The 19,046-nt window shown below is 41.2% G+C and overlaps 1 protein-coding gene across 1 annotated transcript in view; it reads right to left on the bottom strand.

Annotated features, from left to right (window-relative positions):
* LOC109194284 (integrin beta-2) overlaps positions 1 to 13,749 on the bottom strand; it is a 40,732-nt gene extending 26,983 nt beyond the window's left edge. The window contains exons 1-6 of the mRNA XM_019353331.2: positions 13,673 to 13,749; positions 11,653 to 11,707; positions 11,367 to 11,464; positions 6,388 to 6,586; positions 5,993 to 6,163; positions 4,581 to 4,822 (exon numbers count right to left, since the gene is read on the bottom strand). Coding sequence (XP_019208876.2) covers positions 4,581 to 4,822; positions 5,993 to 6,163; positions 6,388 to 6,586; positions 11,367 to 11,464; positions 11,653 to 11,701 — 759 coding nt within the window. The 5' untranslated portion in view covers positions 11,702 to 11,707; positions 13,673 to 13,749. The remainder of the gene's footprint in view (positions 1 to 4,580; positions 4,823 to 5,992; positions 6,164 to 6,387; positions 6,587 to 11,366; positions 11,465 to 11,652; positions 11,708 to 13,672) is intronic.
* Positions 13,750 to 19,046: the final 5,297 nt, after the last annotated feature.

Consider the following 19,046-nt stretch of genomic DNA (forward strand, 5'->3'; position numbering starts at 1 on the left):
TAATAGGACTAAACCCTTCTATGTGATCTTAATCTATAGACCACCGGGACTAGCTAGGAGTTTCTTAGTGGAGTTCTGGGACTTTCTATCCTCCACCATCAAGCTGGAAAGAATCCTTCTGCTGGAGGATTTTAATTTCCATGTCGATGACAGTTCATGCCAGGCTGCTTCTGATTTTCTCACTCTCTTAGACTCTTTTAATTTTACACAACATGTGAATGGGCCAACTGCTGTGTGGCCACCGCTGTGTGTTCCTTTAGCTCAGCCTTTGATACCGCTGGTCATCAGATCTTAATCCACCGCTTAAATCATATTGTAGGGATATCTGGATCTGATTCTATCACTGGGTCTGGATATCTTTTGTCGTGAAGACATTTTTATTAGTGATCATAAATATCTTTTATTTGATCTCTCCTTTATTTGTGACACTCTGCCCTCTGTTCATTTTAAGCATTCACAATTATTACTGACTCTGTGGCAGAAGGATTTGTGGACTTGTTTGATAATAATCTACCTGTAACTGATGATATGGAATGGCAGGTGGCCTCCTTCAATTCGCAATGTCTACAAATTCTAGATAAAGTGGCTCCTCTTAAAATCGGGAAAGGCAGCACTATTAAATCCCCACCCTGGCTCACAGAAGCTATCCACAGCTTTAGGCGAATTTGCTGCAAAACTGAGTGCCTGTGGAAAGCCAATAAACGTGAGGTTCATAAGCTCCACTTAAATGAACTATTATCTGGTTCATTTAGCTGGTGGTAGACTTCCGCAGGCACAAGCATCCTCCACTGCAACCACTGAACATCCAAGGTATGGACATTGAGGCTGTGGACAGCTACAGGTACCTTGGTGTTTATCTGAACAACAAACTGGACTGGACTCATAACTCAGACGCCCTCTACAGGAAAGGGCAGAGCAGGCTGTACCTGCTGCGGAGACTCAGGTCGTTTGGAGTGGAGGGCCCACTCCTGAAGACCTTCTATGACTCTGTGGTGGCCTCAGCCATCTTTTATGGTGTGGTCTGCTGGGGGGGCAGCATCTCTGCTGGGGACAGGAAGAGACTGAACAGGCTGATCCGAAGGGCCAGCTCTGTTCTAGGATGCCCTCTGGACCCAGTGGAGGTGGTGAGTGACAGGAGAATGGTGGCTAAGCTGTCATCCCTGATGGACAACATCTCCCACCCCATGCATGAGACTGTGACAGCACTGAGCAGCTCCTCCAGTGGGAGACTGCGGCACCCACGGTGTGGGACGGAGAGATTTCGCAGGTCTTTCCTCCCCACTGCTGTCAGACTCCACAATAAAGACTTTTGCAGCTGATCAAACACACAAACCCACACATGTGCAATAAGACTGCTATACGTGCAATTCTTCTTCTGACGAAGTTGTGTTTTTGTATTTTCCTACTCAGTTGTATATAGTATTTGTATTTCTATTTTATTCTATTGTATATATTATTCTATTCTATTTTATTCTATTGTATATATTATTCTATTCTATTTTATTCTATTGTATATTATTCTATTCTATTTTATTCTATTGTATATAGTATTTTATTTTATTTTATTGTATTTTATTGCATTCCAGTGTTTTCTAATTTCTGCTACATAACTTTGCACTTTTGCTGTAACAAAACAAATTTCCCACCTGTGGGACTAATAAAGGCCATCTTATCTTATCTTATCTTATCTACCTTTAATGACATAGTGAAGGACTCGAGAGCCACTTATTTCTCTAAACTACTTGCAATAGGAAAAAGAAATCCTGAGGTTCTTTTCCATACAGTGAATAGTAATGTCTCCACCCCAACTTCGTGTATACCTGTTTTTCAAATAAGGTTTGCAATGACTTTTTAAGATTTTTGCAAGATAAGATCAGTGGCCTAAGAGGAAATGTAACTCCCTTAGCTAGCCCCTTTAACCATGATTTCCCACAACCCATAATCTTTTCACCTAGTTTCTTTAAAAGATCTATTAGAAATACTAACCCAAATGAAACCCTCAACAAGTCCCGCTGATGTCTTACCTACTTCTCTGTTTCTTAAATTTTTGACGCCATTGGGCCCTCTGTGGTCACGCTGATAAACTGTTCCCTGCTATCTGGTTCTGTCCCCAGGTGCTTTAAACAGGGGGTTATTCAACCTCTGCTGAAAAAGCCTAACCTGGATTCAGTCAAGCTACAGACCTATATCAAAACTTCCTTTCATTTCTAAAATATTAGAAAAAGTCATTTGGTCACAAGTAAAGAAGGCACTGGAGAAGCATAATATTCTTTATAACTTTCAGTTGGGTTTTAGAAAGTTATAGTCCACAGAAATAGCTCTCCTCAAAGTCACAAATGACCTACTGATGGCTGTGGACAGAGGCAATTGCTGAGTCCTTGTTCTATTGGACCTTAGCACAGCCTTTGATATCACTGATCATCAGATCTTAATCTACCCTTTAAATCATATGGTAGGGATATCTGGATCTGTCCTAAAATGGTTTACCTCATTTCTGGTTTATAGAACACTTTTAGTTTCAATGGGAAACTTTTAGTCAGATGTAGGTAAATTTTCATGTGGAGTCGCACAAGGATCGGTTTTAAGGCCCTTGTTGTTTTCATTATATATTCTTCCTTTAGGCCATATCATTAGCAGTTTCAAAATTATTTCCTACCATCTGTATGCAGTCAATATCCAATTATCCATCTCCTTTAAACCTTGGGAATTAGACAAATTATCCACTCTAATCAAAGGAATTTGCAAAGAAAAGCGTCTGGACTTCTTTAAGTTGCTTGAAGACGTTTCACCTCTCATCCGAGAAGCTTCTTCAGTTCTAAGGTCAAATGGCCGAGAGTCCCAGATTTAAACCCAGTGGGAGTATCCCCCCAAGGAGGGACAAAGGACCCCCTGGTGATCCTCTAATCACATGAACCAAGGTGTGAAAGCGGGTGTGGTACCTAATCAGCCAGGGTTTCGGGTGAGCTCATTGTGAAACCTGGCCCCACCCTATCATGTGAATTCCTGAGGTCAGATGGCCCAGGATGTGAGTGGGCGTTAAGGCGTCTGGGGAGGGAACTCAAAACTGGATTATAGATGGCAGACAGTTGGTGTCGTAAACCACCGCCTCTGTTCAAAGATGGTCGCTCACAGTGGACATAGATGGCCTCTTTCACTCCTCTTTCAAACCATCTGTCCTCTCTGTCCAAAATGTGAACATTGGCATCCTCGAAAGAGTGACCTTTGTCCTTAAGATGCAGATGGACTGCAGACCCAGCAACACACTCAGACAGAAACTGGTTCACCCGAAAGACAAAACTCCAAAACACAGACTGAACAACGTGGTGTATGCTGTACAGTGCAGCGAGGAATGCCCAGACCTCTACATTGGAGAGACCAAACAGCCACTTCACAAGCGCATGGCACAACATAGAAGAGCCACCTCCACAGGACAAGACTCAGCAGTCCATCTGCATCTTAAGGATAAAGGTCACTCTTTCGAGGATGCCAATGTTCACATTTTGGACAGAGAGGACAGATGGTTTGAAAGAGGAGTGAAAGAAGCCATCTATGTCCACTGTGAGCGACCATCTTTGAACAGAGGCGGTGGTTTACGACACCAACTGTCTGCCATCTATAATCCAGTTTTGAGTTCCCTCCCCAGACGCCTTAACGCCCACTCACATCCTGGGCCATCTGACCTCAGGAATTCACATGACAAGGTGGGGCCAGGTTTCACAATGAGCTCACCCGAAACCCTGGCTGATTAGGTACCACACCCGCTTTCACACCTTGGCTCATGTGATTAGAGGATCACCAGGTGGTCCTTTGTCCCTCTTTGGGGGGATACTCCCACTGGGTTTAAATCTGGGACTCTCGGCCATTTGACCTTAGAACTGAAGAAGCTTCTCGGATGAGAGGTGAAACGTCTTCAAGCAACTTAAAGAAGTCCAGACGCTTTTCTTTGCAAATTCCTTTGACTACGATGACCTGGATGACTGAGAACCTTCACAGACATATCCACTCTAATGGACTGTCTTGGGAAAATTAATGGTTGGATGACAAACAGTTTTGCTCATATTAAATCTGTGACCCGCTCCTGCTTTTTTCATTTAAGAAATATTGTCAAACTTAGGACTATTGTCTCCAAAAGTGAACTTGAGTTTCTTGTCCATGCCTTCCTCCCGATTATTGTAACACACTCTTTTCCTGTCTGTCAAAGTCTTCCTTAAATCACCTTCAAGAGGGCCACTTATTCCTGTGCGCATGATTCTCTTTCCCTTGGAGCCCTGGGCGAGCTGAGTTGCTGGTGTGTTGTGTTTTGGAACTGTGTGATGATTTCCTCGTGTATGTTTGTGTGTCTGCTGCACTGTGGTGCTTGTCTCTGTGGTGAGCAGGTTAGACTCAGATCATGCAGAGAATTATATGTAATGTATACGTATGTACGACTGACCGAGAAAGCTTGTAATTACGACTTTATGGAAAAGCGACCATCATTTACATTTAGAACAGAGGCCGACCTGTTCAGATGCAACTGGATCAATGGTAAGGGATGTGTGACCTAAAGGACAGCACTGTATGGTCTTCAGCAGAGGTCTTACCTCACATACAGCAGCCTGCATCATGGCATCCAGACTCCCCTCTGGAGAGTCCAGATTCCCAGAGATAAACTGCTTTTTCACTTCAGCTTCGAAGTCATTCTTATTTGGTGTCAAGCTAAGAACGTGTCTGTAGCCAAAGGCAGCTTGACACTGCTGGTCGTTCTCATCACACGGCTTCAGCAGTTTTTCCTTGTTGGTATTTGTGTAAGGAAGGACTGTTTTATCAACAAAGGCACCAAACCCTGGAATTACAGAAATAATAAAGTTTATAAAACATACTAAAAAGCAACATTATAGGACAGAAATATAATATATTTTGTGTTAACTCTTTGTTGAGAATGGGCCTATTCATGTCAAATATGAATAGGGATTTAATATCAAATATCAAATTCATCAAAGACCCCAGTCACCCATCACTTGGACTCTTCACCCTCCTGCCCTCTGGGAGGCGCTACAGGAGTCACCAGACTAAGACCACCAGGTACCCCAACAGCTTCTTCCCTACAGCTGTCAGACTCCTGAACTCTGCCTCCTGACATCTGACCCACATTAAACTCATGGACTGAACATACACACACACACACACACACACACACACACACATAACCACCCATAACTGAACACACACACAATGGACAAAAACAAACAAATGGCCAACTGTACCATCATACACACAATAATAACATGGGCTGAACCACCACTCACAACCACAAGCACTTTATATAGCCTCTGTAGGAATTAGCCACATATCTCACTGATCTAAACTGCACTACTGTAAATTCTGTACAATCATTCTGTACAATAATAATCATAGTTCAACAACTGTTTACAACTGTTTGTAACTTGTATAGTCCATATTTCTGTATAGTTTTCATATTTATATCCTGTTCATAGCCTGAACATAGCTTGTACTCACTACAGCCTGTACATACTTATATTTATAGCATATTCATAACATACCTTCATACCGTGTACATTATAACATACCCATAATAGACCCATATTTTGTACCCTCATACCTATAATAGACCCATTTTGTAATATATGTATATATCTATATTATTGCTAATATATATTTTGTAATATATCTATATTATGTCTAAAGCACTTTCTGGATGGATGCAAACTGCATTTCGTTGCCTTGTACTTGTGACATGTGGAATGACAATAAAGTTGAATTCTATTCTATTCTATTCTAAAAGTGACTGGGAGAGCACAAACGTCTGTAGGACAACACCACTGTGCCATTAACTAAAACATTTCTTTAGCCACTAACGCACTATTTACAGCAGTTTTGAAGACACTGACTAATTTGGATTTAAATCTTCATTCCTTGCTCTTTGGCTGGAGTCCCTGTCTGCAGCTAGTGAACTCCTTGTATTCCAAGTTAAGAGATTATGTAATCGTTTTACCTATTCTAGCATGTTTTGTGATTTTTCTCAGTGCAGCAAAGAGATCTGTTCCTAGTACTTTGACATTTGCCAGGTCATCTCTCATGGAGTAGGAGAGATCCATCAGGTAGTAGAGATCCACTGGATGGCCCTCAGCTGCCTTAAAAGAAACATTGAATGAAACTGGAAGTCCTGCAAACACAGTTAAAAAAAGGAAATGAATAAAGGCAAAACCAAAGCTCCTCCCACACACATACAGTAGAACATATATATATATCTGTACACGTAATTCAGAACGTTGTGATACAGTGAGTTCATGCAATTTTTATAAGCACTTTCTGCTTGGAGTGAATCTGTGAGAAACCAAGCCTGACATTCCCTTAATACTGTACGCAACATTAACCGATTCCACTGACCAGGTCGCAGGTCAAGGTCAATCTTCTGAGGCCTCATTTGGACAACTTGCCCATTTTCAGATGCAGACAGAGGATCATTCTTGGCAATGTTTAGTTTGTTTGCAGGGGAGATGATTTCATTCTCTTGGCATCCTGCACTGATCAAGTTAGCTCTGGTGTTACAGCGCACTGCATCCTGTTCTCCTGCTTTGGTGAAATTCTGCATGAAGGGAAGGAGAAAAAAAAAAGAAAATTCTTCTTCATAATAAATCTTGAAACACATCACTTATCTGTGTCTGTGTGCCCACGTTTGAAAAGACGGTTAAAGTTAAAGGTTACTTTATTTATACCCATAGGTAAATTTGCTTTACAGAAAAATGATAGCATTTGGCACCCCTTCACAAACACACACACCCAATGAAACCTGGCAAAACACATTTTTAGTAATTAAACAAAATGAATCAAATCAAAAACAATTCTTATTGAGTTCAGTGACAGCGACAGGGACAAAGCTGTTTTTATAACGCTTTGTCCTGCATCTTGGAACTAGAAACCTCCGTCCTGAGGAAAGAAGCTGAAATTCACCCCATAGAGGAAGGGAACCGTTTTGAAGATTTGATAAAGCCATTCGTTGTACCTGTTTAGAGTACAGGGAGCCTCCCTGGACTGTGACTCTTCTATCAGATGACTGGACCATCTCACTATCTGATTCAGTGAGTGTTTCTCTGTGACAGAGGTCTGACCGCACCATGCCACCAAACAAAAGGATAAAACAGACTCAATAAAAGAACCATAAAACAAAGTTCAAATTTTTCGGTCAATGTGGGAATGAGCAGGTTTCCTGAGGCAGTAAAGGTGATGGTGACCCTTTTTACAGACCGATTTGTAATTCTCATCAAAGTTCAGTTTTTCATTGATTATGGTCCCAAGATATTTATATGATTGCACTTGCTCTATTTTCTGACCTTTAATTAAAGTCACTCCGTGCCCATTTTGTTGTTTCCTAACCATAACCATATCTTTTGTTTTAGATATGTTCAATTGGAGATAAGACTCCTCCCACCACTGAGCAAAGTCATCAGTGACTGGACCATGGCTCATTTCACCCTCTTTCAGTAAGCTGACAATAACAGAGTCATCTGCATATTTAATAACTTTTTTTCATATCTGCTCTGACACATGTTTGTATAGAGAATGAATAACAAGGGCAATAAGACAAACCCTTGAGAAGAACCTGTGGAGGAGAACACTGGGTCACCATTTATTCTCACTCTTTGTGACCTGTCAGTTAAAAAATCTAAAATCCAGCCCACCAGGTTTTTCCTGATTTCAAACTGTTCTAAGGCTATGTCCACACGTACATGGGTATTTTTGAAAATGGAGATTTTCCGTTTTTGTTTTTAAAAAAAATCCTTCCACACGTCTTTTAATGAAAATATAGGGCTGTGTTGTATTAAAAACAGAAGAAAAATTGATGAAAAGAAGTCTTGCAAAAGTCCCTTTACTCTCTACATGTTTAAGGATCAGATTTAGAAGAGTCAGAAAAGCGTCCTCCAATCTATTGGGCCTGTATGCAAATTGCATTGGACCCAGCTGATGATTTCTGATGATTTTTTTCAAAGACTTTCATCACAACTGAAGTGAGAGCAATGGGCCTGAAGTCAGAACTTTTGGACGCACATGTTGTATTTGCAAGTATTTATTAAAAATAACCTGAAATATAGGACTGAGTTCTTTAGCACAAGATTTAATTAGGCGGCAACTAATGTTATCCGGACCCTGGCTCTTGTTCACATTAACTGTATGAAAGGCCTTTTGGACATCACTGAGTTCAATGATAAAGTGCTGAGTATCTTTCAGTTTCTGTTTCAGTTCCAAAATATCCTCGCTAAAATCTGAAGAACTAGAACGAGCATAAAACATATTCAAGGCATTTGCAAAATCTCTGTCTGAATTTGTCATGAATCACTGTGTGCAGGCAGGAGATTGGACTTAAAATGCAGGACTCTGAACACAGGAATGAACTCAAAAAATGCAGCTTTATTTGCTGACACAGGGAAATGATACAGAACTAAACTGGACTGGGAAAATATAAACTAAACTCCACAGAGAGGCACACAGGGGATCACACAGCATGAAGGACGACGCGACACAGAAAAGAGGGAGAGCACGGGGAGAGCACAGACATAACCGGCTGGGGAAACATGATAAACATGATGGAATTAAACACAACGGAAAAAAGGCACAAGAATTCACAATTCAATAAACACAGACACAGAAAGGGAGACAGACGGTAAAGACACAAGGGGAAATCTAATCAACTATACTGAACAGACAACCTAGGGATCTTAAGAATACAAATGAACTTAATACAGAATGTCAAAACTCAAAACACTGGGTCAGAAGTCCCGTGACCATGACAGAATTAAAACTGTCTAAAATGATCTGACTGCTGCTCTGGGGATTTTGAAACCCTTCTATGGTTTACATACAAGTCCAGGCAGACCCAAGATTTTTTGCAGCAAATTTGATTTCAAGAAGGTTCTTGTAACTCTTTTTTACCTTCAAGATCTTGATTTTCAGGTCTTTGGTGGCTGTCTGAAAGTCAGAAACAGCCCACTCTTTAAAAGCCTGTCTCTTTTTCCTTAAACAGAATTTGACGGTTTGGTGAAGATGGCTTATTGCCTTTGATACTGTGGACCATCATATTCTGCTAGATAGGCTGAGACACTGGGTGGGTATATCAGGGGCTGCTTTGGAGTGGTTTGAATCTTATTTGGATGAACGATCCTTTTCTGTGGCTACCTCTAAGTACAGTTCCTCTTCTACTTTTCTTGGTGTGCCACAAAGTTCCGTTTTGGGGCCTTTATTGTTTTTGTTGTATTTACTTCCTCTTCAGCACTTATTGAGCACTTTTAAGGACATTTCTTATCACTGCTATGCAGATGATATTCAGTTATAGATCTCCTTTAAGCCCCAAGACGTTTCCAAGCTACAGATTTTGCATAGGTGCATAGACTCCATTAGAAGTTGGATGGCTGAAAACCTTCCTTTGAAAGTAACGAGTAACTTGAAGTAACTGAGTTACTTTTGATAGAAGTAACTAGTAATGTAACTAAGTTACTAATTTAAAGTAACTTACCCAACACTGGTAATAAGCGAACGAATAATGCAGAAAACAGAGATTTGAGATAGGAAACTGTTGTTGAAGTAGATTTTGTTCGGAGAGGGAGAAAACCTGCAGCTCAGAATCAGTGAGATGTCGACTTTCAGCCCTGACGGTGTGTTTGTGTACGTGCCGTCGAGTGAGAAAGCCGACATCTCACTGATGTGTCGGATCGGCGCTTTGTGTTTGCATCTTTGTGTGGAATCTGTTTACCTGCTCTCATTTACTGTTTTAGCTGTTTGGTGGTTGTTGAAATAGTCTTGTGAGCTCCTGCCGTTTCTGGCAAAATACATTTATATTTAAAAATCGATTTAGGATTTAATGAATCAATATCGCGTTATTCAAGCTAAAATCCATTTTAATCGGAAAATCAATTATTTAAACCCAGCCTTACTACTCACCTCTGTCTATCTGACTGCACTTTCAAACATACATACATGTAGGCCGACAGGAATATCTGGACCACAGCCAATCAGAGTAGTCCCGCCCCTGACTATCTCTAATTGGTTTAGACCATGATATGGTCACAATGTGTGTTTGTTTGTTGTTGACCACACGGAGACTTTCAAGTGCTGCCGAGGTTTTTTTCATTTTACTTGAACAGCTGGTCGCACAGGTGCGGCCTAGGATTTTTTTTTAGGTGCACCATTGAGAAATTAGGTCACATATGCGACCTAATTGGTCGCACTCTAGAGCCCTGACTTGTCATATATATTTATCACTGGTTTCAATGGTCTGTATCACAATGAATCATGGAACTGTGCTCTTGTCTCCCCTTTCATAAAGCCAAGTCCACTGTATCCCTGAAGCACCATTCCTTTGTAATATTAGAGTTGGACAAACTCTTGTTATGGGTCCAGTCAGTTAGTAAAATGTTATTTTTGATGCAGCCTTGGTGAAGTAAGATAAAAAAAAAATGGGATATGCCATTTTTCCAAAAGTTTTCATGAGGTTTACATTACCACTGCTGGGATGGGTTAAGGAAAACCTCTAGCACATGGAAAACCTGGGCGCTATCTGCCATGTGGGTGGGGGGCATGGTGGTTGTGTCTAACAAAGACAACAAAAAGCTAGGTTTGTGTGAGGATCTATCTGATTTGAAAGAGTATGTGCGCTGTAAACCGTGCATACCAGCAGAACAAAAGTGTTGTGTGAACTTGATGCCAACATGGGGTTCTGGTAGATTCCACCACTTAAGTACCCAAATTCCATTACACACTTTACACCATCTGAAAGCCTGAAGAGGGGCTGGAAAACTGTGGTGTGTTACATTGCTGATCTGCTGGTGTAGCGGCAGGACCAGGAAGAGCATGACACTGGACTTAAAATTAGTGGAATTAGTGATTACACAGTGTAGTCTGAATTTGATGCATTCCATCTCTGGTGCAGAAATATCCAATAACTAACAGTCACCCAAGTAACAAAACGTGCCATCACAGCAAGAGTAACAGGAAGCAGACCTAATCGACTGGCAGTGGCTCAGCCTTACACCAAGTTCTGGATTTGAACCTACAATCACCTGAGAAGCAAAATCAAACTTGGCTGTAGGAAGTGTGAAGCAGCATGTGGTGTTGGACAGAATGGAAACCACATCAACTAATTAGATAACTCGAGGGTCTGTTGTGTGGATTGAAACTGAACTCAGCTGCAACTGAGGTGAAACACATCAGTGTGTATTTCTACACATGTATTTAATGGTATAACAGGTAATTACTGACATGCTACCACAGGCTCAGCAGTGGATTAGACGACAGCTTTTCATTGTAGATAAAACGCTGACGTTAGCACTGAAACAGAGACAGTATTTAGATTTTACATAAACGTTCTTTCTCACCAGTGCTTGGCACCATGCACAGTATGGCCCAGATTTTATACAGTCATCACAGGAGTTGATCAGTGACTTTGAGCAAACTTCCTCTTGTTGGCACAGCCCTGGAAAGAAACCCCCAAAAGTGTATCATGTATATCACGTTTACAGAGTCATTGACAACCTCACAATCATAAAACACTCAAACGTGCATTTTACACATGCAGTCATTTTATTAAACATTACATTAAGGGAAAAAGTAAAGGTTTATAAATTTGGGACTAAATAATGTAATGTAGTATTTATGCTTTACCATGTCTGCCCATCAGCAGGAGAATAAGTAATGGCATACACCAATCCATGTTCTGCTGGAAAAAGACAGTCAGCTGATTTAAAATTGCTCTACTGTGTGGTAATCAAACAACTTGACTGAAAGTGTATGCACCATGCACACGCACAGAGAGAATGAAAAACTCATTGTGGCAGGGTGTGGTTTGCCATGCTGCTGCAGGTGCGATGGACGCACCTGCACAGCATCTGCAATCATGCCTCCCCAGCTTAAAAGTTTGGAGTTTTGGTTAACAATGTTGTTGTTGTTATGATGAGCTGCCAGCGGGAGAGCTGCAGCTCTGTGTGTGTGTACAGCAACCGGTGAAATAAAGCTGAAAATGCCACTGGGTCTGTCGTGTATGTTTACACTCATATTATATTAGATTATAGAATAAGCAGAAGAAAAAGAAACTTGATCATGAGCATACATTAGCAGTCGCTGTTGTTGTTGTGTTTAACAAGCTGGAGAAAAGTTCCAGCCTGTTAACAACAAACGTATACATGATTCTGTTTAGTAATAATGTTAAATGTAATCAATTCAATATAGTCACTTCTTGGCTCAGGAGATATGGTGATCATAACTTTCCTATGTTACAGTCAAAGATGCCACAGTGGAATTAGTTGTTACTTGTTGCTTCAAATGTAGCTTCATGTAATGTGTTTTCATTTAAATGACACTCAGACATGTGGAGGCTACGACTTAACTGCTGCTCTTTCTATGTGCATGTATCTATCATCAGGCACAAGAAAGACAGCTCCTTTGTGAAGCTGACATATGATACAGAAAACAGGAGGGGGGTGATGATACACCATTGTATTATTAACTCCACTTAAAACAACACTGACACAGAAACCTGGTTTAAAAAAACAAAAACCCAGAAAACCAGAAGCTTCTCTTCCATATGCTGCTTTTCATAACTTTATAGTGTCAAAACAGTGGTGTGGCTGCATTACATTAGTCTGTTTCTCTAATATGTTCAGTGTTGGGGAGTAATGGAATACATGTACCGCTGTTACGTATTTAAAATACAAAATATGAGTAACTTTTCAGTTACAGTTACCGTTTAAAAAGGTGGTATTCAGAATACAGTTACTTTGTTGAAATAAATGGATTACACGGCGGTCTTTTCCTGTTTCATATGTTCAGCTATGCCCTCTCTATTTTTGGTAATTACACGCTGGTGGAAACCCAAACAAAACACGCATTAAGAGGCTCTAATGCCTGTGTCTCAATCTCGCGGCCCATGTCACCTCTACTTGTGGCCGCATAATGACGTGAAGAAATATTTTTGAAAATTATTATTCAAAAAATGATTTAATATGAAGGCAATAGGCAGAGTGTTACAGGCATGGCCCTAAAGAATGCAGCCTCATGGGCAGTGTAGTCCGTGCTGCAGGGAGAATGGACTGCCATACACGTTATGTGTCTGTGAGTGCGAGGGAGAAAAAGGAGAGTCGAAAAGTCCGAGGTGTCATCGAGCAGAAACGGGAGATGGAAGCATGTAAATATAATAATAACCACTGCAGCCAAGAAGAGTGCCTGACGAGCCCAGCTGTAAGTAAGCTATTAAGACTCAACTGTACTCTGTGTTTGTGTTTTCCTCCGGAAAAAAATAAGTTCCGTTGGAGAAGCCTTTCAACGCCTCTCTCTGTCTCTCGCTAGCAAAGTTGACCCAGACAACAAAGTAAAGCTAGTTTTCAGCTACGAGCCCGACACGAACCCGACGTATTAGCCAGAGGTCCCTTTACTACTGTTCGGAGCCGCGGACCTGTTTGTATGTATTCTGTAATCTGTAGCGGAATATATTTTAAAAGTAACCTTCCCAAACTCAATATGTTGTGTCAGTTTTTCACTGATGGTATAAACTATATAAAGTTCATTTTGTTCTTCTACAATAAACTGGCTTTTTTAATGTAAGAAGAGACAATAGAAAAAATGTGACATGACTCATTAGAGGTAAAAATCTATTTTCGAAACAATTTTTTGAAAAAGGGCAACTTACCAGAAGCAGGAAGATTCAGCTCTGATAGGTGGTTGACAATTACACTGAACACTATGTGGATGGCGAAACTCCGCCCTCTTGACAGGAAATGTGAAGCAACCAGTGTTAAAGAGAACACGATGGGCAGGGCGAAATATCACAATTTGATGTTAAATATAGATGCTGCTACAGCAGATGTGACACACATATGAGTACACAAAGAGTACTAATATTGTGTGGGAGTACATATATATGAAATATAAAAATACACAATACATCTAGAATGTATGAAAAAATGATTCAAATGAAAGGAGTATATTAACTGAACATAAAAGTACTCTAGTATCTTTAGTTAGACATTTCATGGTAGAATGCCTGCTAACTCAGCATTTCAGGGCTGTTCGGGTTGGTGATTTTAACCATATGTAAATAGAAAGAACATTACCAACCATTATGTCGCCTGTCCCAACAGGAAAACACAGTACTGGACCTGCTGTATGCTCTTAATGCATACACTGCCACTATACCCCACCTGATAGCTAAAATAAAAACAGCGTCTCATTACATACATTCCTAGAGGTAACTCTTCTGAGGAAGAGCCTGCTCTCAGTTTCTTCACCCCTTTTCAGCACAAAGTTCTGCTTCTTCACCTCTTTTCAGCACAATTCAGCTTCTTCTGCACAGTGCACATTTTTTCTCTTATCATATCTTTGTTTGGACCAGAACTTTATTGTGTGAATGCCTCACAGGTATTCACACTATTGAGTTCCTGTTTCTCGTCATTCTTTATCTTTATTGTGTGAATGCCTCACAAAGCAAAGTTAAGACATGAGGCTTGTGCCAATTCATCTTCAGACACTGCTGACACTCACGGTCGAAGCAGTTTTTACAGTCATCTTACCGTTATAAATTACCATAAATTACCATAAATTACGTTTGTTTGAGGGGTGGAAATCTGTCCTTTTCTCAGTTTCCAAACTCAGTTTTCAAACTCTGAAAATGAAGCCGTTTCTTCTCTCGTCATATCTCCGCGACGGAGGTACATAGAGCCATGAAAATCGCAGTGAAAGTCATATCTTTTTTTAGCAGAAATTCTGCTAATTCACCTGTTTTCAGCACAAAGTTCTGCTTCTTCACCTCTCCTCAGCAAAGAAATTCTGCTGGTTCACCTCTTTTCAGCACAACTTTCAGCTTTTTCACCTTTTTTCAGCACAATTTAGCTTCTTCTGCACAGTGCACATTTTTTTCTTTCATCATATCTTTGTTTGAGATCAGAACTGATTTGGTTCAGTGGGATGTGTGGCTGCCGTAAGATCTGGTGGCAAGGGTTCGAGTCCTACATGTGACGGATGCTGCACATCCTTCCTGCTTGCATGTAATCTGCTTTCTTGACACTCTTCAGTGTAGTCTTTCAAATGAAGCAGAGTTCTGCTTCTACACAGTGTTTTCAACCGACAGCTCTCCTTCTTCTGCTTTTTTCAGATTCCACTACACGCATTCACACTGCATTTTCGCAGTGAATAGATAGTACTAAGGCATAGTATAGAAATACTATGCCTTAGTAGTAATACTATAACATAACAGATATATTATGATTTTGCAGACATTCTGTTTTTACACAAATACTATAATATAGCAGAAATACTATATTTTAGCACAAATACTATGATTTCCTATAAATACTATGATTTGGCACATATACTATATATAGCACATATACTACAACATAACAGAAATTCCTCCACTTAGTAGTAATACTATAACATAACTGAAATATTCTGATTTGGCACAAATACTGTGATTTAGCAGAAATACTATGATTGAGCAGAAGTACTAAGATGTAGTAGAAGTACTTTGATTTAGCAGAAATACTATGATTGAGGAGTAATACTTTAACATAGTAGAAATATTGATACACACACACATACACAGAGCGTAAAGTGAATGAGGGGTGGAAATCTGTCCTTCTCTCAGTTTTCAAACTCTGAAAATGAAGCCGTTTCTTCTCTCGTCATATCTCCGCTATGGAATTATGCGAATTATGCTTCTATCCCATCTAGTTTTTGAGTTACACGACATTTTGTAACACCAAAAAACGGCGTTTTTCGCCTCTCACCGCGATCTATTTCTGACTGCTCATCAATCTGTTTTCCTGGCGCCCACCCCCTTTCCAGGTGATGCGATTGGTAATGACACAGGTCTGCAGCCCAAAGGTCGTGGGTTCAATTCCACCTTGTTCAACTTTTTTTTTTTCACTACAAATTGATACACTATCACAGACCTGTAATTTATATTGCTAATTTATATTTATTCATATCTCTCATCAGGGCTGTGTGAAGCACAGTAAACAATTCAGTCCAGGCTGGAGCAGCCATAGACAGACATCCTGAGGCATGCAGTCACGTGCAAAAATTCCACCCTCTCCCCACACACAGACATTGTTTTCATAAGAAGAGATTTATAGACCTTGTTTGTTAAATGTACATATGTGCCCTCTGGATAACATGAAATGCAATCTAAGTAATCAGTGGCTTCTTGTACAGAGTCTGTATGTGTGTTTGTGTGTATGTATATGCAGCATTTCGCGTATCAGCATGAGCACTTATTAGCAAAGCATTCTTCGTTGCATCAGCGTGTGTGTGTGTGTGCGTGCGAGCTTGTACAGGTGTATTTGTGTGTGATTCACTTCTCAGTGAATCAGCATTTAGGTTTAGGTGTGTGTGTCATTTCTCACTCAATCAACGAGTGCACATGTGTTTTCTGTGTGTATCACTTCATGCTGAGCCAGTGTGTGTGTAGATGTGTGTGTGTATTCATCACTTTCCTGTTCTGGTGTCTTGGGTAAACCACGCCTTGAAGTGTGCCCTGGGATCCTGCCCTCCTCCTTTTCAGTCTGTTTGCGACCATTGCTGCTGCTGCTCACAGTTCTGTCCGTCCTGGTTCTGGCCCCAATTGGGGCAGTCCTTTCTCCAGTGTCCATGCTCGCTGCAGGTGAAACCTGCATCTTCTTCTGTGTTTTGTCTGTTCTGAGGTGCCTTTTGACCTCAGTTGCTCCTTCTGTCTCTGCCACTCCCTTTTCTCTGCTGCCCAATCATCCGTGTTGGTCCGTCACTGCCCTGCACAGTGTTAATACAAAGTTATCAAGGTCAGCATTCTGTTGCTCGGCCTCACTTTCATCCGGGCTTCATGGGTGTGTCGCCACAGCTCTGTCAGCTGAAGCTGTCTGGGAATTTTCCCCCGTGTAGTGAAACCGGCCTTGGGGTTTGCGCCCTTCATCCCTTCGTCTCCGCTGTGTGAGATCCCTTTCCTGCAGCACTGTTGACATTTTCAGGTTGTTGTGGTCCAGCTGCTGCAGCACTGGGTCAGGGTCACGTCGAAGATGGTAGAGGGGAGAGCAGGAGTCCAAATCAGCCTCGGCTTCCAGGGCCTGCAAAGCAGCCTGTAATGGGGCATAAAAAGAAAAAAACAAAACAAAACAGACAGGAGTGGACGAACAGGAAAATTATGTGCTGTTTGCTGTGTTATAATGAGAGGGGAGAAACGCTGGGGCTGGCCCTGTGCCAGCCTTCTCTCCCCCTTGTTTTTAAAAAAATAATATAATCAACTCATAGCCCACCTAGTTGACAGGACAACACAGGTACATGTTTAAATTCTTAAGATCATTTTTAACTCACAAAAGAGAATTTCCTTCTGTCAGTAACTCACTTGTGTTGTTCAATCAATAGAAAACATCTCACAATTTGACTATGTTAACCACTAAATTTATTGTCTCATCACTGGTTGGTTAAACCAGTCTCCCTGTTTTTAGTTGAGCTGTTGTCCTGCAACCCAGAGAGTTTATTTATCAGTAGTGGATAAACTCAGCATTTGACAACAAGTGTCTGTTAAGTTTCCTTGCTTTAATATTGCTGAAAAGTATTGACGTGTTCATGAGTGTAAGCTGATTTTCATTGCATGTCTGTGCGTTTGTAGACAGTGTTGCATGTGTGTTCAGGGGGCTGCAGCTCTAGCAAAGCCTGTCGGGTCTAAACTCAGACCCCGCTGACTCAGAGACTTATTCCTGTGAAAGAAAAAACAAGGCAACAGCGATCGATCGATTTACTTGCACAAGGGAGGCCTCGTCTGTATCTCAGGAACGCACTTCGAATCCTACCACAAAATGACCCCGACTCCGGCCTCCGCTCGCTGCCTTTTATTGGAAAAACAGTTACAATACACAATAGTTTACACAAGTACCTCCCCTCATAAAAACCCCCTTGGGTACAAAGACAAGGCACTCTGTGTGTGTGTGTGTGTGTGTGTGTGTGTGTGTGTGTGTGTGTGTGTGTGTGTGTCATGGGGGTGCGTTTGTGTGACCTCACAACTGTTTCTAACAACATCCTTGGTCATAAAGGGGGTAATCTCCCCCACACCCAATATATGGTTCACTTCCTGTATTGGTTCACGATACACAACACAGTGAACCCATAAAAAGGGCAGGAAGCTTACCAAACATCAAACAAACCTTCACAAGGGATGTGCTTGTGATAAAACACTACAGCCTCCCCCCAGAACCTCGAGAGGCTGGGGAGGGGGACAAAGGAATTCCTTTGATCACAGAGTTTGAAACAATGTAGAGGTGGTAAGCATAAAAATGACAACATTTAACAATTCACTATAACAAAGCCTCTCTCTGGCTTAGCTCTCATTTTTCCTCCAAAAGGCTTTTCCTTAAAAGGTGCCTTTATCTCATAATTCTCTGCCTGTGTGTGTGTGTTTTGTTTCATCTTTTGTTCAATTCAATTCAACTTTATTTATATAGCGCCAAATCACAACAAAAGTCGCCTCAAGGCGCTTTATATTGTACAGTAGATCGCACAATAATACATACAGAGAAAAACCCAACAATCATATGACCCCCTATGAGCAAGCACTTTGGCGACAGTGGAAAGGAAAAACTCCCTTTTAACAGGAAGAAACCTCCGGCAGAACCAGGCTCAGGGAGGGGCGGGGCCATCTGCTGCGACCGGTTGGGGGGAGAGAAGGAAGACAGGATAAAGACATGCTGTGGAAGAGAGACAGAGATTAATAACAGATATGATTCGATGCAGAGAGGTCTATTAACACATAGTGAGTGAGAAAGGTGACTGGAAAGGAAAAACTCAATGCATCATGGGAATCCCCGGCAGCCTACGTCTATTGCAGCATAACTAAGGGAGGATTCAGGGTCACCTGGTCCAGCCCTAACTATATGCTTTAGCAAAAAGGAAAGTTTGAAGCCTAATCTTGAAAGTAGAGATAGTGTCTGTCTCCTGAATCCAAACTGGAAGCTGGTTCCACAGAAGAGGGGCCTGAAAACTGAAGGCTCTCCTTCCCATTCTACTTTTAAATACTCTAGGAACAACAAGTAGGCCTG

The sequence above is a fragment of the Oreochromis niloticus genome, linkage group LG16 (assembly GCF_001858045.2).
Source record: "Oreochromis niloticus isolate F11D_XX linkage group LG16, O_niloticus_UMD_NMBU, whole genome shotgun sequence".
NCBI lineage: Eukaryota > Metazoa > Chordata > Actinopteri > Cichliformes > Cichlidae > Oreochromis > Oreochromis niloticus.